This window comes from Amblyomma maculatum, chromosome 11 (genome assembly GCF_055883805.1).
Source record: "Amblyomma maculatum isolate TAMU_Amacu chromosome 11, ASM5588380v1, whole genome shotgun sequence".
In the NCBI taxonomy this organism is placed as follows: domain Eukaryota; kingdom Metazoa; phylum Arthropoda; class Arachnida; order Ixodida; family Ixodidae; genus Amblyomma; species Amblyomma maculatum.
Window position 1 is genome coordinate 47836842 of NC_139354.1, and position 12544 is coordinate 47849385.

General features: G+C 44.9%; 2 protein-coding genes across 2 annotated transcripts; both read right to left on the bottom strand.

The window, feature by feature from the left end:
• Positions 1-3623: 3623 nt before the first annotated feature.
• Positions 3624-5693, bottom strand: LOC146173763 (uncharacterized). The gene is made up of 4 exons (XM_084585263.1): positions 4747-5693; positions 4537-4672; positions 4235-4474; positions 3624-4034 (listed from the first exon to the last, which is right to left on the bottom strand). The coding sequence occupies exons 1-4, from the start codon at positions 5691-5693 to the stop codon at positions 3624-3626; spliced, it is 1734 nt and encodes a 577-aa protein (XP_084441389.1).
• Positions 5694-5911: 218 nt separating this feature from the next.
• Positions 5912-8389, bottom strand: LOC146173764 (uncharacterized). The gene is made up of 3 exons (XM_084585265.1): positions 8377-8389; positions 5993-6538; positions 5912-5925 (listed from the first exon to the last, which is right to left on the bottom strand). The coding sequence occupies exons 1-3, from the start codon at positions 8387-8389 to the stop codon at positions 5912-5914; spliced, it is 573 nt and encodes a 190-aa protein (XP_084441391.1).
• Positions 8390-12544: the final 4155 nt, after the last annotated feature.

The window sequence follows — 12544 nt, forward strand, 5'->3', positions numbered from 1 at the left end:
TGCCGAATGACCACGTATGGAGAGGCTTCAGCCCCTTCGAAGATTGGCAACGAGCTATTCATTACTAATAGATGTCGACCGCGATTGACCAAGGTGATCAATAATTACTGCCAAGAATCTGCGCCTGGAGACGTACGGTATTACGACTCCATGAAGAGTAATCGGGTAGCGGCTCACACAAATTTTTTCGTAAATGCGATCACTGCACACTTTTCTGCAGCTAAAAATAAACGTTGACGCCGTAAGTACATCGAGGTTGATGACGCAGCTCGTTGCGCACGTAGTTTTGGGCGCGTCGAACCAGAGGACCATGCGCAGATGTCGTCAGCATATGCACTTATGTGGATGTTAGTTGGGGGTTCACTCTCCAGGTCAATTAGCGCAACGGTAAATAATGTTGGGCTGAGGACTCCTCCCTGTGGTACTCCACGACCGACCTGAAAGCGGGTAGTAGCTCCTTCAGGAGTAGTCATGTAAACAGAGCGGCCACTGAGATAGCCCACAATACACAAGTACAGCCGGCCACCAACTCACGTCCCACGTTGTCAAGTCCATCAAGAATAGCATCATGAAAGACTTTGTCGTAAGCTCCCTTTATATCTAAAAAGACAACAGCTACTAGTCGACGGTGACGCTTGTCGTGTTCTACGGTTGCCACAAGGTCGATGACGCCCTCAGTGGAAGAGCGTTCCCTGCGAAATCCAGTCATCATATTCGGATAAAGATCATTACTCTCTAAAACCCACTCGAGTCTTGTCAGCACCATTCGCTCCATACATTTTCAACACGATTGCTAGGGCAACTGACCGGTATGATGTAAGTTCTAGAGGGGGCTTTCCAGGCTACAAAAGAGCAACCAGGCAGCTAATCTTCCAGTGTTCAGGAACAGTACTAGAAGCCCATACATCATTTGAATAATTCAATAGTGCAGTTCTACCATCCTTGCCTAGGTTTGACAAGGTTGAATAAGTAATCGCGTCAGCACCAGGTGGTGCAGATTAATGCCGACAAGAAGCAAGAGCAGCGTCTAATTCAGCTATTGTAAAGGGCACGTCATATTGATCATTCACCGAAGGTGGCGCAAAAACCTCAGAAATTGGTAACTGTGCCTGATTTGTGCCCATAAACATTTTACAAAAATCTTCAGCTACGTCAAGTTCATTGCAGCGTTGATAAAGGGCTAGGGCATGAAAAGGGTGCCTTTCTTGCGGATGTGTGCGCAAGCTTATCACAACGTGCCAGATACGCGACAGGGGCTTACGTGGATCCAGTGATGAGCAGAACTGTCTTCAACGTTAAAGCGGGGCTTTATATGTTGGTTGCTAGCTTACGCTATCGCGTCATCGTGAAGGTAGGAGTGCAAACAGAGAGATATGGAGGCCGAAGTGGAGGGCTTCGGACCACCGCGCAATGGAGGCTTTCGCCTCATCGCACTTTAGCGGTCCAAAAAGTGCCCCCTATGGCATAAATAAAACAGTAAGCATACAGTAAAGAATTATGTGTAAACGCCATGTCTTTACTTTCAGGCCGAACCTAAGCGTAGCCATGCTAATAGCTCTCGCGTAACTCCAGGTTTAATCGCAAGCTAAGAAACAGGAAATATTTTCTTTTCCACCTCGATGTTCGGCATTCGGCGCTTAACTAAAGGCACATGGCCGCAGCAACAATTTTATGCTAAGCAAATTTCATTCGGCTCTTCAAAACCAATTGTTATAGAAAAATTAGCTCCGCCTATGATATTCAATTCAGCGCCTCTGCTGGTGCGTGTATGAAGGACTTGATCGAAGAATAATATTTTTCCTACCTTCAGCTTTAAGGGAAGGACCAAAATCCATCGATGGCTCTGATGGCTTTTCCTTTGAAGACTTGCTTTTAAGCACACGCATTGAGGAGCCTACCGGTCACTAAATTCATAATTTTCCTCTGTTATGGGGCGCATAAAGTACGGCAACAAGTAAGCTTCAAGTCTCAAAATGAATTAGCAGAAAGCTTAGATAGAATGCACCGTTTTGCCATTGTATACGAGCGTCCTCCTTGGCTCACGGATAGTGTGAGCAGGCATTATGAAGGATTTTATTGCCTTATCCGCCTCATCTCAAAACGGAAGCCTAACTTGTAAGCTCTCCTGCCAACTTGGCCGAGTCATGTGGTCAAGTGTTGTTCCCAGTGCCCAGTCTTGCCCAGTCTTTCACCTTTTACGTAGACCCTGCCATAGTTCTGTTATTTTTCGCTTGCGCATGCCGAGAACGCTCTTAAGGAAAACGCCAGATAATTGGTATGAAAGAGCGTATACGCTAGCTTTAAAAACAGTTTGGAGCAATAAAACATGCAATTTTAATTAAGGCAGGATGTTCCGGTATGCTGCTGGCAGAGAACACAATTTTCCTGAACAATTTTTTAAGGATGTTTTCTCAAAACTTGTTACCTGGATACCGAAACACCTTATCGAATCACATTCAGTCATACTATTCCACATACTGACATCAAAAGCGACTGGCACACGTGAAGAGGCAATCATGCAACCTGACATGCAAGTCCAAATCTCTTATTCCGGTCTTATCGGTCCATCGTTTGATCCGTATAGTCGAGACACACTTTCGCCAAGACACTGCATTCCAACGAAAAGCTGAAAAGTTTAGCAAACGAGCCATTGTTCGCTCGTCACCGCCTGGAATATCCTGAAGGATCTGCTAGAATAGAGTTGCACGCCGATCATAAAGGAGCAGTACAGTCACGGTTTGCTAAGCTTACGCACACCGCCAAATTATCTGCATTGTCTTCTTCCACAACGTCCAACTAAGGCGAAATCGCGCCTACAACGTTTCCTTGTACAAACCTAGCAACGCTGAATTCTGTTTTAAACCTGGGCCTCATTTTCAACCCTGGATCTACTCCGGATTCCAAACAACTCACATGTGCTATAAAAAGCTCAGTGTGAAACCACGGCCGCTCAATGGGGAGGCGCACTTGGGTGCGGCCCGTCGCGTCTCCCGAAAGAGCCGTATTGCGCCTAGTTCTCATCGCCACCGCCGCGGCGCCACCGCTCCGGGACAAGTCCAGGCGGAGAATTGCGCGCAGCGGCCGTGCCTGTGCTTTCGTTTAGGAGTCCGCGCGAGCGGCGCTGGATCATTTTAGGATTTCTGAGCTGCGTTTCACACATTATGGTGATGCCACGTGCAAATTTGTTATTGATAAGGTGATAGCGGCATGTCACCATGAAAGCGCTTTTCCAAGTTAGACATGGACCCGTTTACAACGAGAATCGAAGAAGCAGTGCGCCTCGCCGAGTGGGCACCCATTTAGTTACGGGCGTTTAAACCGCTGTAATAAAATATAACATATTACAATCTTGAACTCATGACAAAGTTTGGGGCCATTTATTCAGCGTGCACTTTGTGGAAACTCACAATTCAGGACGTAGCGTTCAGCATTATTGTTCAGCGTGTTCCTCCATTTTCGCTAGAAATAATATTGAAGTGAGAAGCACCACCTGAATATACTAGCTAACACAACCTTACAAAAGAAACAACACGAGACAACCAGTTCAACCAGACGCCCGAAGGTTAGGCAATTTTTTCTTTTTATTTTGAAGCCACATGACGCACAGAGGACACCCAAGCCTATTATAAACGAAGAACTTTCCTAGAAAGAGGTTTATGTGCAAGTATTATTTTTTCCACTGTCAGGTTTATATTTCCTGCCCAGTTGGTCAGCAGGGGTCGCATTAGTTTCGTTAAAAACGTTTTGCAGAGGTCCTTGGTGTGACTGCGGTCTCCTCTCTCGCAAATCAACTCCGGACATTGCACAAAATAGGGGAGAAGGGATAAAACCAACATGTTGCATAACTTGCTGCTTCTTCTCACCTCTGGGCACTTCATCACTTTGCTAACAAAGGTGCATGTAAGCTTGCACAAGGCAACTACCTCCATTTTTGGATACCTTAGGTGTCCATTGTCAAGATTCTTGATAATTCCATAAATTGCTTCAGTTGGCTTTGCTACCTGCAGCAGGGTTTTGCAGGAATCACAAGGCACCTGAAAACGAGCACAAACCTTTATCAAAGGATTGGGACAAATAAAAAAATAATGACACTCTAAAGTAAGCACTCGAATACTTTTAAACTTTTGTTAAATATAAATAATAAAGACCCCCCTCCCCCCAGGGCAAGCACTGAAAACAACAACCAAATTAAAAAAAAAGAATGTTTCATGCAATTTTGTAAAAATGTTCATACCTTCTCTTCACATGCACGTGCAAGGTAACCAGCCAAGTATGCGATCGGTGCTGACTCTATATCTGCTGCTGGTTCACACCACACATGAATGTATCCAAGCTCTCTCGAAAACTCTCTCGCAGCAGTGATGGCAGCGGGCAAGGTACGACTTTCGTAATCTTTAATGCCAAATTTTATAGCTGCCTTCGCCTCAGAGTTAATAGGTGCATTTGCGGACTTTGATGCTTGCAAGATGCCAACCTGCACAAAGCATGGCAAAATTTGTATTATCTCCGTTGATTTTCGTTTGTCGCTAATGGTACCTTCAGTATTTTCTCTGAAGTGAAAACTGCAGCCCTTGCGTCAACTCTGTCGTTCCCGCCATTGAATTGCCTTAGGCTGCTAAAAAGCGATTCTACAGGATCGCTGTTCAGGGCCTGCGTTAGGACGTATCGGAAGCTGAAAATAGGAGATTCGGTCAGATGCAATGCACTAGTAAGGCGCACAGAAGACATTATTGTAAAGATACTTACTTGACGTGATCAAGCAGGTACTCAATTAGCGCCACTGTTGATCTAGTTGTCATGATTGTTGCTTTGTACGCTTCCTTGGTTAGTCTTTGCTTCGACGTGCCTCCTTGGACCTGAATGTCTTCGATATAGCAAACAAAGTCCAACTCTAACCAAGAGAGCCGCTCGTCATCTGACAGATAGAATGGCTCCTCTTGGTGCTTCCATGCCTTCACTGATGCAATGTTGTGCAAGGCATACCATTTCGATATCATTTGCATAAACGTGATTGTGGCGGAACTATCTTGAAACTCACACGCTTCAGGGTCGCACTGAGGGTTGCTCTGGAGGAACTGAAGTGTGGCTATCACAGGTGGGGAAAATATATCTACTGCCCTGCGCACCTTCATTTTTTCAAGGTTGCTTGGCTCAACATGAGCCCGCGTGAGGAACTTTACAGGTTTAACTAGAAGTTGGGATTGTATGTCAAAAATCTTCTTCAAGTAATATCCACCTCGAATGGCCTGCCCCTCATCCATCATTTCTCTTTCCAGAAAGTTCGTGCGGAGATTTTTTATCAAGTGGTTTGGGTCAAACGCCAAAAAAAGGGGGTCACTTCTGAAAGGGTGAGGCACCGCATGTACAAGTGCACCTTCCTCTGAAAGGCTCTTGAAAAAGGCAACGTTAGTTTGATGGTTGTCCGCAACAATTCTTGCGATGCGAAAGCCAACCTCTTCGACTGACTGCATGACTTCCATGGCCATTGAATGAAGCTTATCATTCTTAAGGCAGCGGGTGAAAAAATAACCCACTGGTATGATGTAAGATGTTGATAAGCCTCTCAAAACAAAACACAACAGACGGTTTGCCACCTGAGGGATTGTTGTTGAGAGCTCTGCAGAGCCGATGTCTACGAGGCCGAACACTTTGTCGACTTGCCAGTCATATATGACCTTTTGAGCTATAGACATCTCATCAACAATTAATGAACAGTAGGCCTCTTGCGGCACACTCAAGTTTTCGTATTCCACACGAAGGCGTTCTTTGATGAGAGATGTCACACCAACTTCTCCTGTTGACTGACCAACATATTTCTGCAGAGTGGTACGGCACGGCAGCTTAAAAAGACCTCTTGATCGGACGTGCTCGTAGCCTTTGCTTGAGCATGCTTTCCAAAGTATGCACTCTCTCAGAACATGCTCACTGTACACAGTTTTTTTCATGCAACAGTTGGTCACTTGATTTCTGATGAAGATAGCTGTTTTTTCACCTGCTTCGGCTGATTTTAGTAACTTCATGAAGTCCTGAACCGCCTTGTTTTCTTCATAACCTTGCAAGCGCTCTTTCAATTTGTCGTGCTCGGCTTGCAGTTTTTGCAGCGCTTTTGCTTGGCGAGCGATTTTTGATTTCAGCCTGTTCTCGGCCTTCTTTGCATCGTCCAACACGCTCGCGAGATCGAATGCAGTCTGACAAGCCTCATCAACCAGCAGAGCATTTTTGCTACAGATTTCCAACTCAGACTGGCATGCATCCTCCACCAACACGTTACTTTTGATGTTCACTTGCGTGCTTACTTCAGGAGCAACATCGTGGTAGCAATCAGAAAGACGAGACCCACTCACATTTGGATCCTCTCTGGAATCATCACGCTCAGCTGGAGTTCTCCGAACTGTGCCATCAGCAGACCGGTCAACTCGAGGTCTCTTTGTTCTTTGCGAACTTGTTGGTTGCATGTAATGTGGGTAGTTCGCGAATACGGAGGGGACGGCTGATGGAAGCAGGATCTTCAGTTTTGTGTTCTTCCTGTAGTCGTCGTCTGTGAAGTGCAGTGAGCATACCAGTTACCTGTCATTCGGCTCCCACTGGCTTCCTTTTCCGGCCGAGCCCTCCCGAGATATGTTTTTCAGCCATGCTGCTCGACGTTGTAAATCGCACGGGAACTCGTGGTAACCGATATTCGGATCTTTCCTTGAGTTCGTGGTGCATAGCGGCACACAGCAGTTGCGTGGCATAGTGACGCATGCGTTTAGGACGCTGTTGACACAGGCACCGATGACATGCACGCAGAACTAGCAGAACCACGCAGGCATGCTGAGCAGCAACAACTAAAACACGCGCCAAAACAGCGAGCGAAGTCCTTTCCGCGTCGTCTGGCCGTCCGTGCCGGCGGTAGCCGGCGGCGCCTCGTCCCGGAGTGGTGGCGCCCCCGCGAAGAATGACGGCGGAAACTGTAACTTCTCCCAATACGCGCTTCCCCAGCCATTGCGGCGCGACGCGACGGGCCGCACCAAGTGCGCCTCCATTGAGCGGCCGTGGTGAAACGATGGCGCTGCGATGAAGCAAGGACTCGTGCAGTCGGTTTCCTCTCAAGATATCACCCAGGAAAATACTTGACCCCGCAGACTACAGAACAAAAAATCCGTAATGAGGTTCCAAGCAATGATCTCGTTGTACTCCCCGCTGTGAAAGGAAACAGCACAGCCCTCGACCGAACCGAGTACATCAGCTAAATGGAAAGCCTACCACAAGATGAAAGCGCTTGCTCCCGACTTCACAAGGGCTCTACCGCGAAAGCTAAGCGCGCCCTGCAGAAACTTCTATCAGACGTTTCCGCTTTGTTCCCCCGACCTATAAGCCACTGTACTTCACTCTGTTGTGAACGAACGGTTTAGCCCACTCTCTCTACGGGCTAAAGAAGGTGCACAAACTTGATATACCCATACACCTTATCGTAGACTACAGTCGGTCCCCTCTGCACAGTTTATCTCACTATCTCACTCGTGACCTTTCCCCTCTTGTCAGCCTTGGCCGAACACACGTTTGCAACTCTACTGATTTCGTCACGAACGTCGGCGACATAGCAGCGAACGATGACGAGATCATGGTCTCGTTTGAAATCAAGTTGCTTTCACATCACTTACCGTCGACCTGGCTATACAAGTTTGCTCTGCTTCAAGTTCAGGCACAGACTTATTTGCTTCAAGCTGACTAGTCTCAACCTACACTAACCCCCATTGGCCTTTTGGACCCAATTAGGGTCCTACCGATGAGCCTGGATAAACTTTATTTCGTCTTTCAAGGGGGCTTTTAATGCCAAGTTTGAGCACACTAATGATTTCCGCTACATCCGTGACTGTCGCTAACCTCAGTATGGAATGCGTCGAGCACCGTGCCCTTGAGACGATCGGATGGCCACCAAGAATGTTCCTAAGATATGTAGACTACTGCTTTTGTCTGATTCCTAAAGCGGACTTAGTTGCCTTTACTTCTCATTTAAATTCTATAGAAGAAGCGAATGGTGTGTTGCCCTTTCTGGACTCTGAAAAAATGGGCCAGCAGGAGGTTCAATACCGTGTTTATCAGAAACGCGAGCCACACCGGAAGATACCTCAATTTAATTCAGTTCACCTGGCCGCACAAAACACATCATTCGCTAAGTCCTTGTTCAAAAGATCAGAACGCATCTCCAGCATTCGTGAAGACCTGAACATTGACTTTCTAACTATACAAGAGCTTTCTAGCATCGACTAATTTGTGCAATCTGTCGAACAACTGTTATCTCGTCCAGACGGGAAACTTCCTGTCGCCCTTGAATCGTGGTACTGTGCCCTATGCCCCCGTAATAAGCGCAGCCTTGGCGCGCATTCTGCGTACCTTCAAGGTCCATGTCGCACACGTTCAGATGAGAAAACTGATACAAGAGTTCGTAAACATCAGGGAAGTGACCCCCTTTCCAAGGAAGACCTGACACTAGTCCATTATTTCGACTGTGACTACGTATACATTCGAGAAACCGGCAACTTTGAGAGGTGCCTAAAAGAACATAGTAACGACGTAAAACACAAACGTGCATTCAAATAATATCGCCGAAGACGCCGTATCTGCAGGCCACGAAATCGACTAGAGCTGGGCGCATCTCCTGAAAACCGAAAAGAGGCTACTTCCTCGCCTGCCCTTGGAGCCATTATTAATTCAAACGACTAGTGACACCCTCAATCGCAACGATACAGATCTCAACTTAGTCTATCCACGCTGCCTGCGCCTTCTTTTTGAGCATAAATAGTTTCGCTTACCTGCTTGCTTCATTTTATTGTCAACAAGGCTCCCGTACAAGACACGCAACATCTTATTTTTGTTGTGTTTTATTTTATCGGCATTCCTTCTTCAGCGTCAATATATTTATACCCGATCAAACGAGTTTGGTCCAACTCTCTACCTATGTACATGTTTTGCTTGAACTCGTATTAGCCTCAACTGGTGTTTCCAAGCAGGCTATTTAGAGTGCTCAAGGATATGGCCCGATGAAGAAATAGGCCAATGAGGATTTTATTGCTCCCAGAATAAACAACTACAGGCTCGAGTTAGCGTGCGCTACTATCTGCATTATCGCCAGAATAAAAACTTATGCAACAAGCTGTTCACCAATCATGCAATGTTTCATGTACGATTTTCTTATATGCACATTCGTCATTAAGACGGCAATAAGTCGCGGATTTATTGCAGCGCCTGTATATGAATGTGTAACAATTACACTCACAATGAGAGGTCGCAAGAAGCAACCATCAGAAAATGTTTATGCTTTAGCATTTATTGTGGCAACGTTAGCTGTCAGAGAAATGCATTCAATTTCCTCTGCATTGGTAACGTCAGCAATAGTAGACGAATTTAGGTTATGCGGATCAGAGACGTTACTGCCATGAAAGGCCGCAGTGTATGAAATGAGTTCCGAAATAATTCTCGTAGATTCCAAAGTTGTAACGACCATGCAATACGTGTGCTACTTCACTTACTCGCTCTACTGCGCGCGTGCATAGCCCAGATGGGTGGTAAAAATAAAAATTCTTCAAAACGTGTACTTTGTTTTTCGTAACAAAACACCGTTCAGCATTCCTGCATTCTTGATGTCGTATAATTCGTCCGTAGTACAACTTCCAGAGCTGAATGTTTGGACGGCGTGTTAGCTTACAATCGCAATGAATGTGCAGCTGATTTGTTATAGTTTCAATGTTCAGGACTTCTGGACCTGTTCTCGAGTGTGTAGCGTGGCTCTCGGCAAACGGGAACTCCTAACCGCAATATTTGCCTAAATGGTGTTATAACCTTTTGAACTGAAAACTTTTTGCAGGGTGCCAAACACAACTCCGTTGGTTGTTTTATTTAAGAAAGCATCGAACAATATGCGAAAAAAGATATTGAAGCCAAAGGGCCGTGCTGTTTACATGAAAATTGTATGAGCCAAATTAGCACCAGGGATATTTCATGAATACACCGAATGTAACCTTTCTTGCCAGTTGAGACGGCGAACCTTGAGAACTCGGTAGTTTGTATGCTCAAATGAGTTTATTGCGCCAATGGGTGAAAATTAATGCACGACCTATTTCCCTTACTTGCGCGCTTCGCGCGTCGCACTGGCCTTATAGATGACGGCATATTCTTCATGGGGTCTCATTATAAAGTATATGCTTCCGAATGAAAACTGCTCTTGCTATAAACAATGCACGCTGTTTAGAAAAGCTGTTAAAGGGCCCTTCATTTGAAATCACGCTGTCTCTACCTTTTTGCATCGTTGTGTTTTTAATACAATCGGCGCTCGGTGGGATGGGAGAAGAATAAAATCTAGTCACAAGTTTTGCGTTATATCTAGAGCCTTGCTGTTGCAGGTTGGGTTTTATTGAAAATAATATGAGAGGTATAAATAATAAGCGCAGCGTACTTGACGATATTCAGTATGCCATTGCTTGCAATTTCTTCCTGCGGTTTACAATTATTATGAGGCGCCTTTCTGTGAAGAAAGAAAGAATTTGGATTATCAGCGGGCGAGATGTTTGCTTCTTGATCACTGTTTTAAATTAGGTTGTGCAACACACGTAGCGAATATAAAAGAAATCTTCAGCCAAAGGCTTGAATGAAAATGTGCAGGCATGTGAGCAAACGCAGTGGTATTTTCTGGCAGCCAATTGCAAACTAAAGGCAGTTTCAGTTTTTCCATTTTTATTCATGAACGTAATTGATACGTTTAAATTACTAATCATTCATGTAAGGCAACAAGAGTCGTTGTCTTTAGAAGCACCTTCGGAAACACCCATTCCAGTATTGTCTATAAGAAAGGCATCACATGTATCATTTCCAATTATCAGCGCTCTTGTCTCGGTTACCATTTGCTCGAGCTCTTAGGAACACCTGCTGGTATGAAGTCTTATGACACGCGGCAGATTGTCCACTCCGGCCATGTCATTAAAAGCAATGCCCTTCAAGCATAAACCTTGTGTAAACGTTAAATAATATAAAGCAGTCTTAGCCGGATTTGTACTAACAATACGCGAGGCAACCGGTGGAAACGTTTCGACTTCTACTGATGCTAAAGGAGATGCTCCAGCAGCAGGTATGCGCTGATGAAGCACGAGCTAGGCACTGCCTCCGAGATAACCCTTCTGTTCGCGTCGCCAAGATGGAGTCTATCGTTCGGGCCACCTAAGCTTAAGTGCTTCGCTCAAACGAAATACCTGTATTGCCATTGTGCACAAAAGTTATATTTTTCTATCAGAAAATAGTTTCAATATGACACCCTCAACATTCCAAAATTACAATATTAAATATATTCCCGCCCTGTGCTCTGGCTTCCTGACTTAGTTGCCTTCATGCTTATTACGGTAATAATAGAGTCGCATTTATCTGAAAAATTATTTTATCCAGATGTTTGTACTGAAGCTGTTATACATCAGAATTTAATGTGCAGGCTTTTTGCTAATAGGTAGAGACGAAGGGCATTTCAAGATCCCATCGATTGCTATCAAACTACGAACTCCATCCCTAATGGGCTAAGACTTAATAAATGCCCCCAGCTCATTGCAAGAGCATGCCCAAATCACGCAGTTGTAAAGAGTGACGGGATGATCACAAATTACAATCTCATGCTTTAATACTGGCAAGCTAATGTCTTCGGTTATGGAGAATCCCACAAATTTAGGCCATGAAGTAAACAAATGTGATAGGGCACCAGTGCTCCGCATTTAAAACTACGCGTCGACAGCATTGAAGGCTCCTGTATTTTGTTTCCTCATACACATCATGTTCACGGACATACAGTTCTCGACTGCCAAATTATAATTTCTTACTGTGGACCTGTTTTATTTCGCCATAGTCATTACCATACATTCGGAAGCTATTATATTTGGTAAAATATCAAAAGACAGAGATGTAAATTACTGGTTTAAATTTGTAGTTCGTATTCGCCGCTGTAAGCTTAGAGTAGTTCGCAGCGATTCGAGTGGAAAATGTCCAAATGGGTTCGATTTTCATATCAGCTTGCTATCTGAAAGGAATTACTGTACAGGGAAGAACCTATCTGTTTAGCCACATTTTATAGTTTTGGAACGTCACATCCCGCCGACAAACCCATGTCTAGCACAGTGACAAAGGAACTTGCTCGGGCTTAGAGACATTCTCCTAATTTGGTAACGTAGACACCGCCAGAGTATCTAGAGGACCAAGTTTTAACGCCGTCAAAGCGAGATAATGAACAAAATCCAGTAGCGTAAGAAAATGTCGCGCACACGATGCAATATCAACGTTAGCAAATCGCATCAGCTGTGTCTACTCTATGCCAGTATTGATGAGAGATATCGCCTAACACACTCTCATTACAAATTATACGAAACGCAATTTTTGAAGCGCATCATTATACTCTTGAATGTACCCTGGAGAGGCGACATCTTCTCAACTAGATAGAAGTACAGTCAAAATATAGACATATACCCCGAACACTAAATATTAAAAATACTCTAAAATATTTTTTGCCTTTCACAGTGCGGTATTAGTACTT

Excerpts from the sequence above, each read along its gene's own strand:
- LOC146173763 (XM_084585263.1), bottom strand. The coding sequence starts at position 5,693 with ATGTCTATAGCTCAAAAGGTCATATATGACTGGCAAGTCGACAAAGTG. Across the intron at positions 4,673-4,746 it reads TACCTGCTTGATCACGTCAA|CTTCCGATACGTCCTAACGC; the intron begins GTAAGTATCTTT and ends TCCTATTTTCAG. Across the intron at positions 4,475-4,536 it reads CTTCAGAGAAAATACTGAAG|GTTGGCATCTTGCAAGCATC; the intron begins GTACCATTAGCG and ends TGCTTTGTGCAG.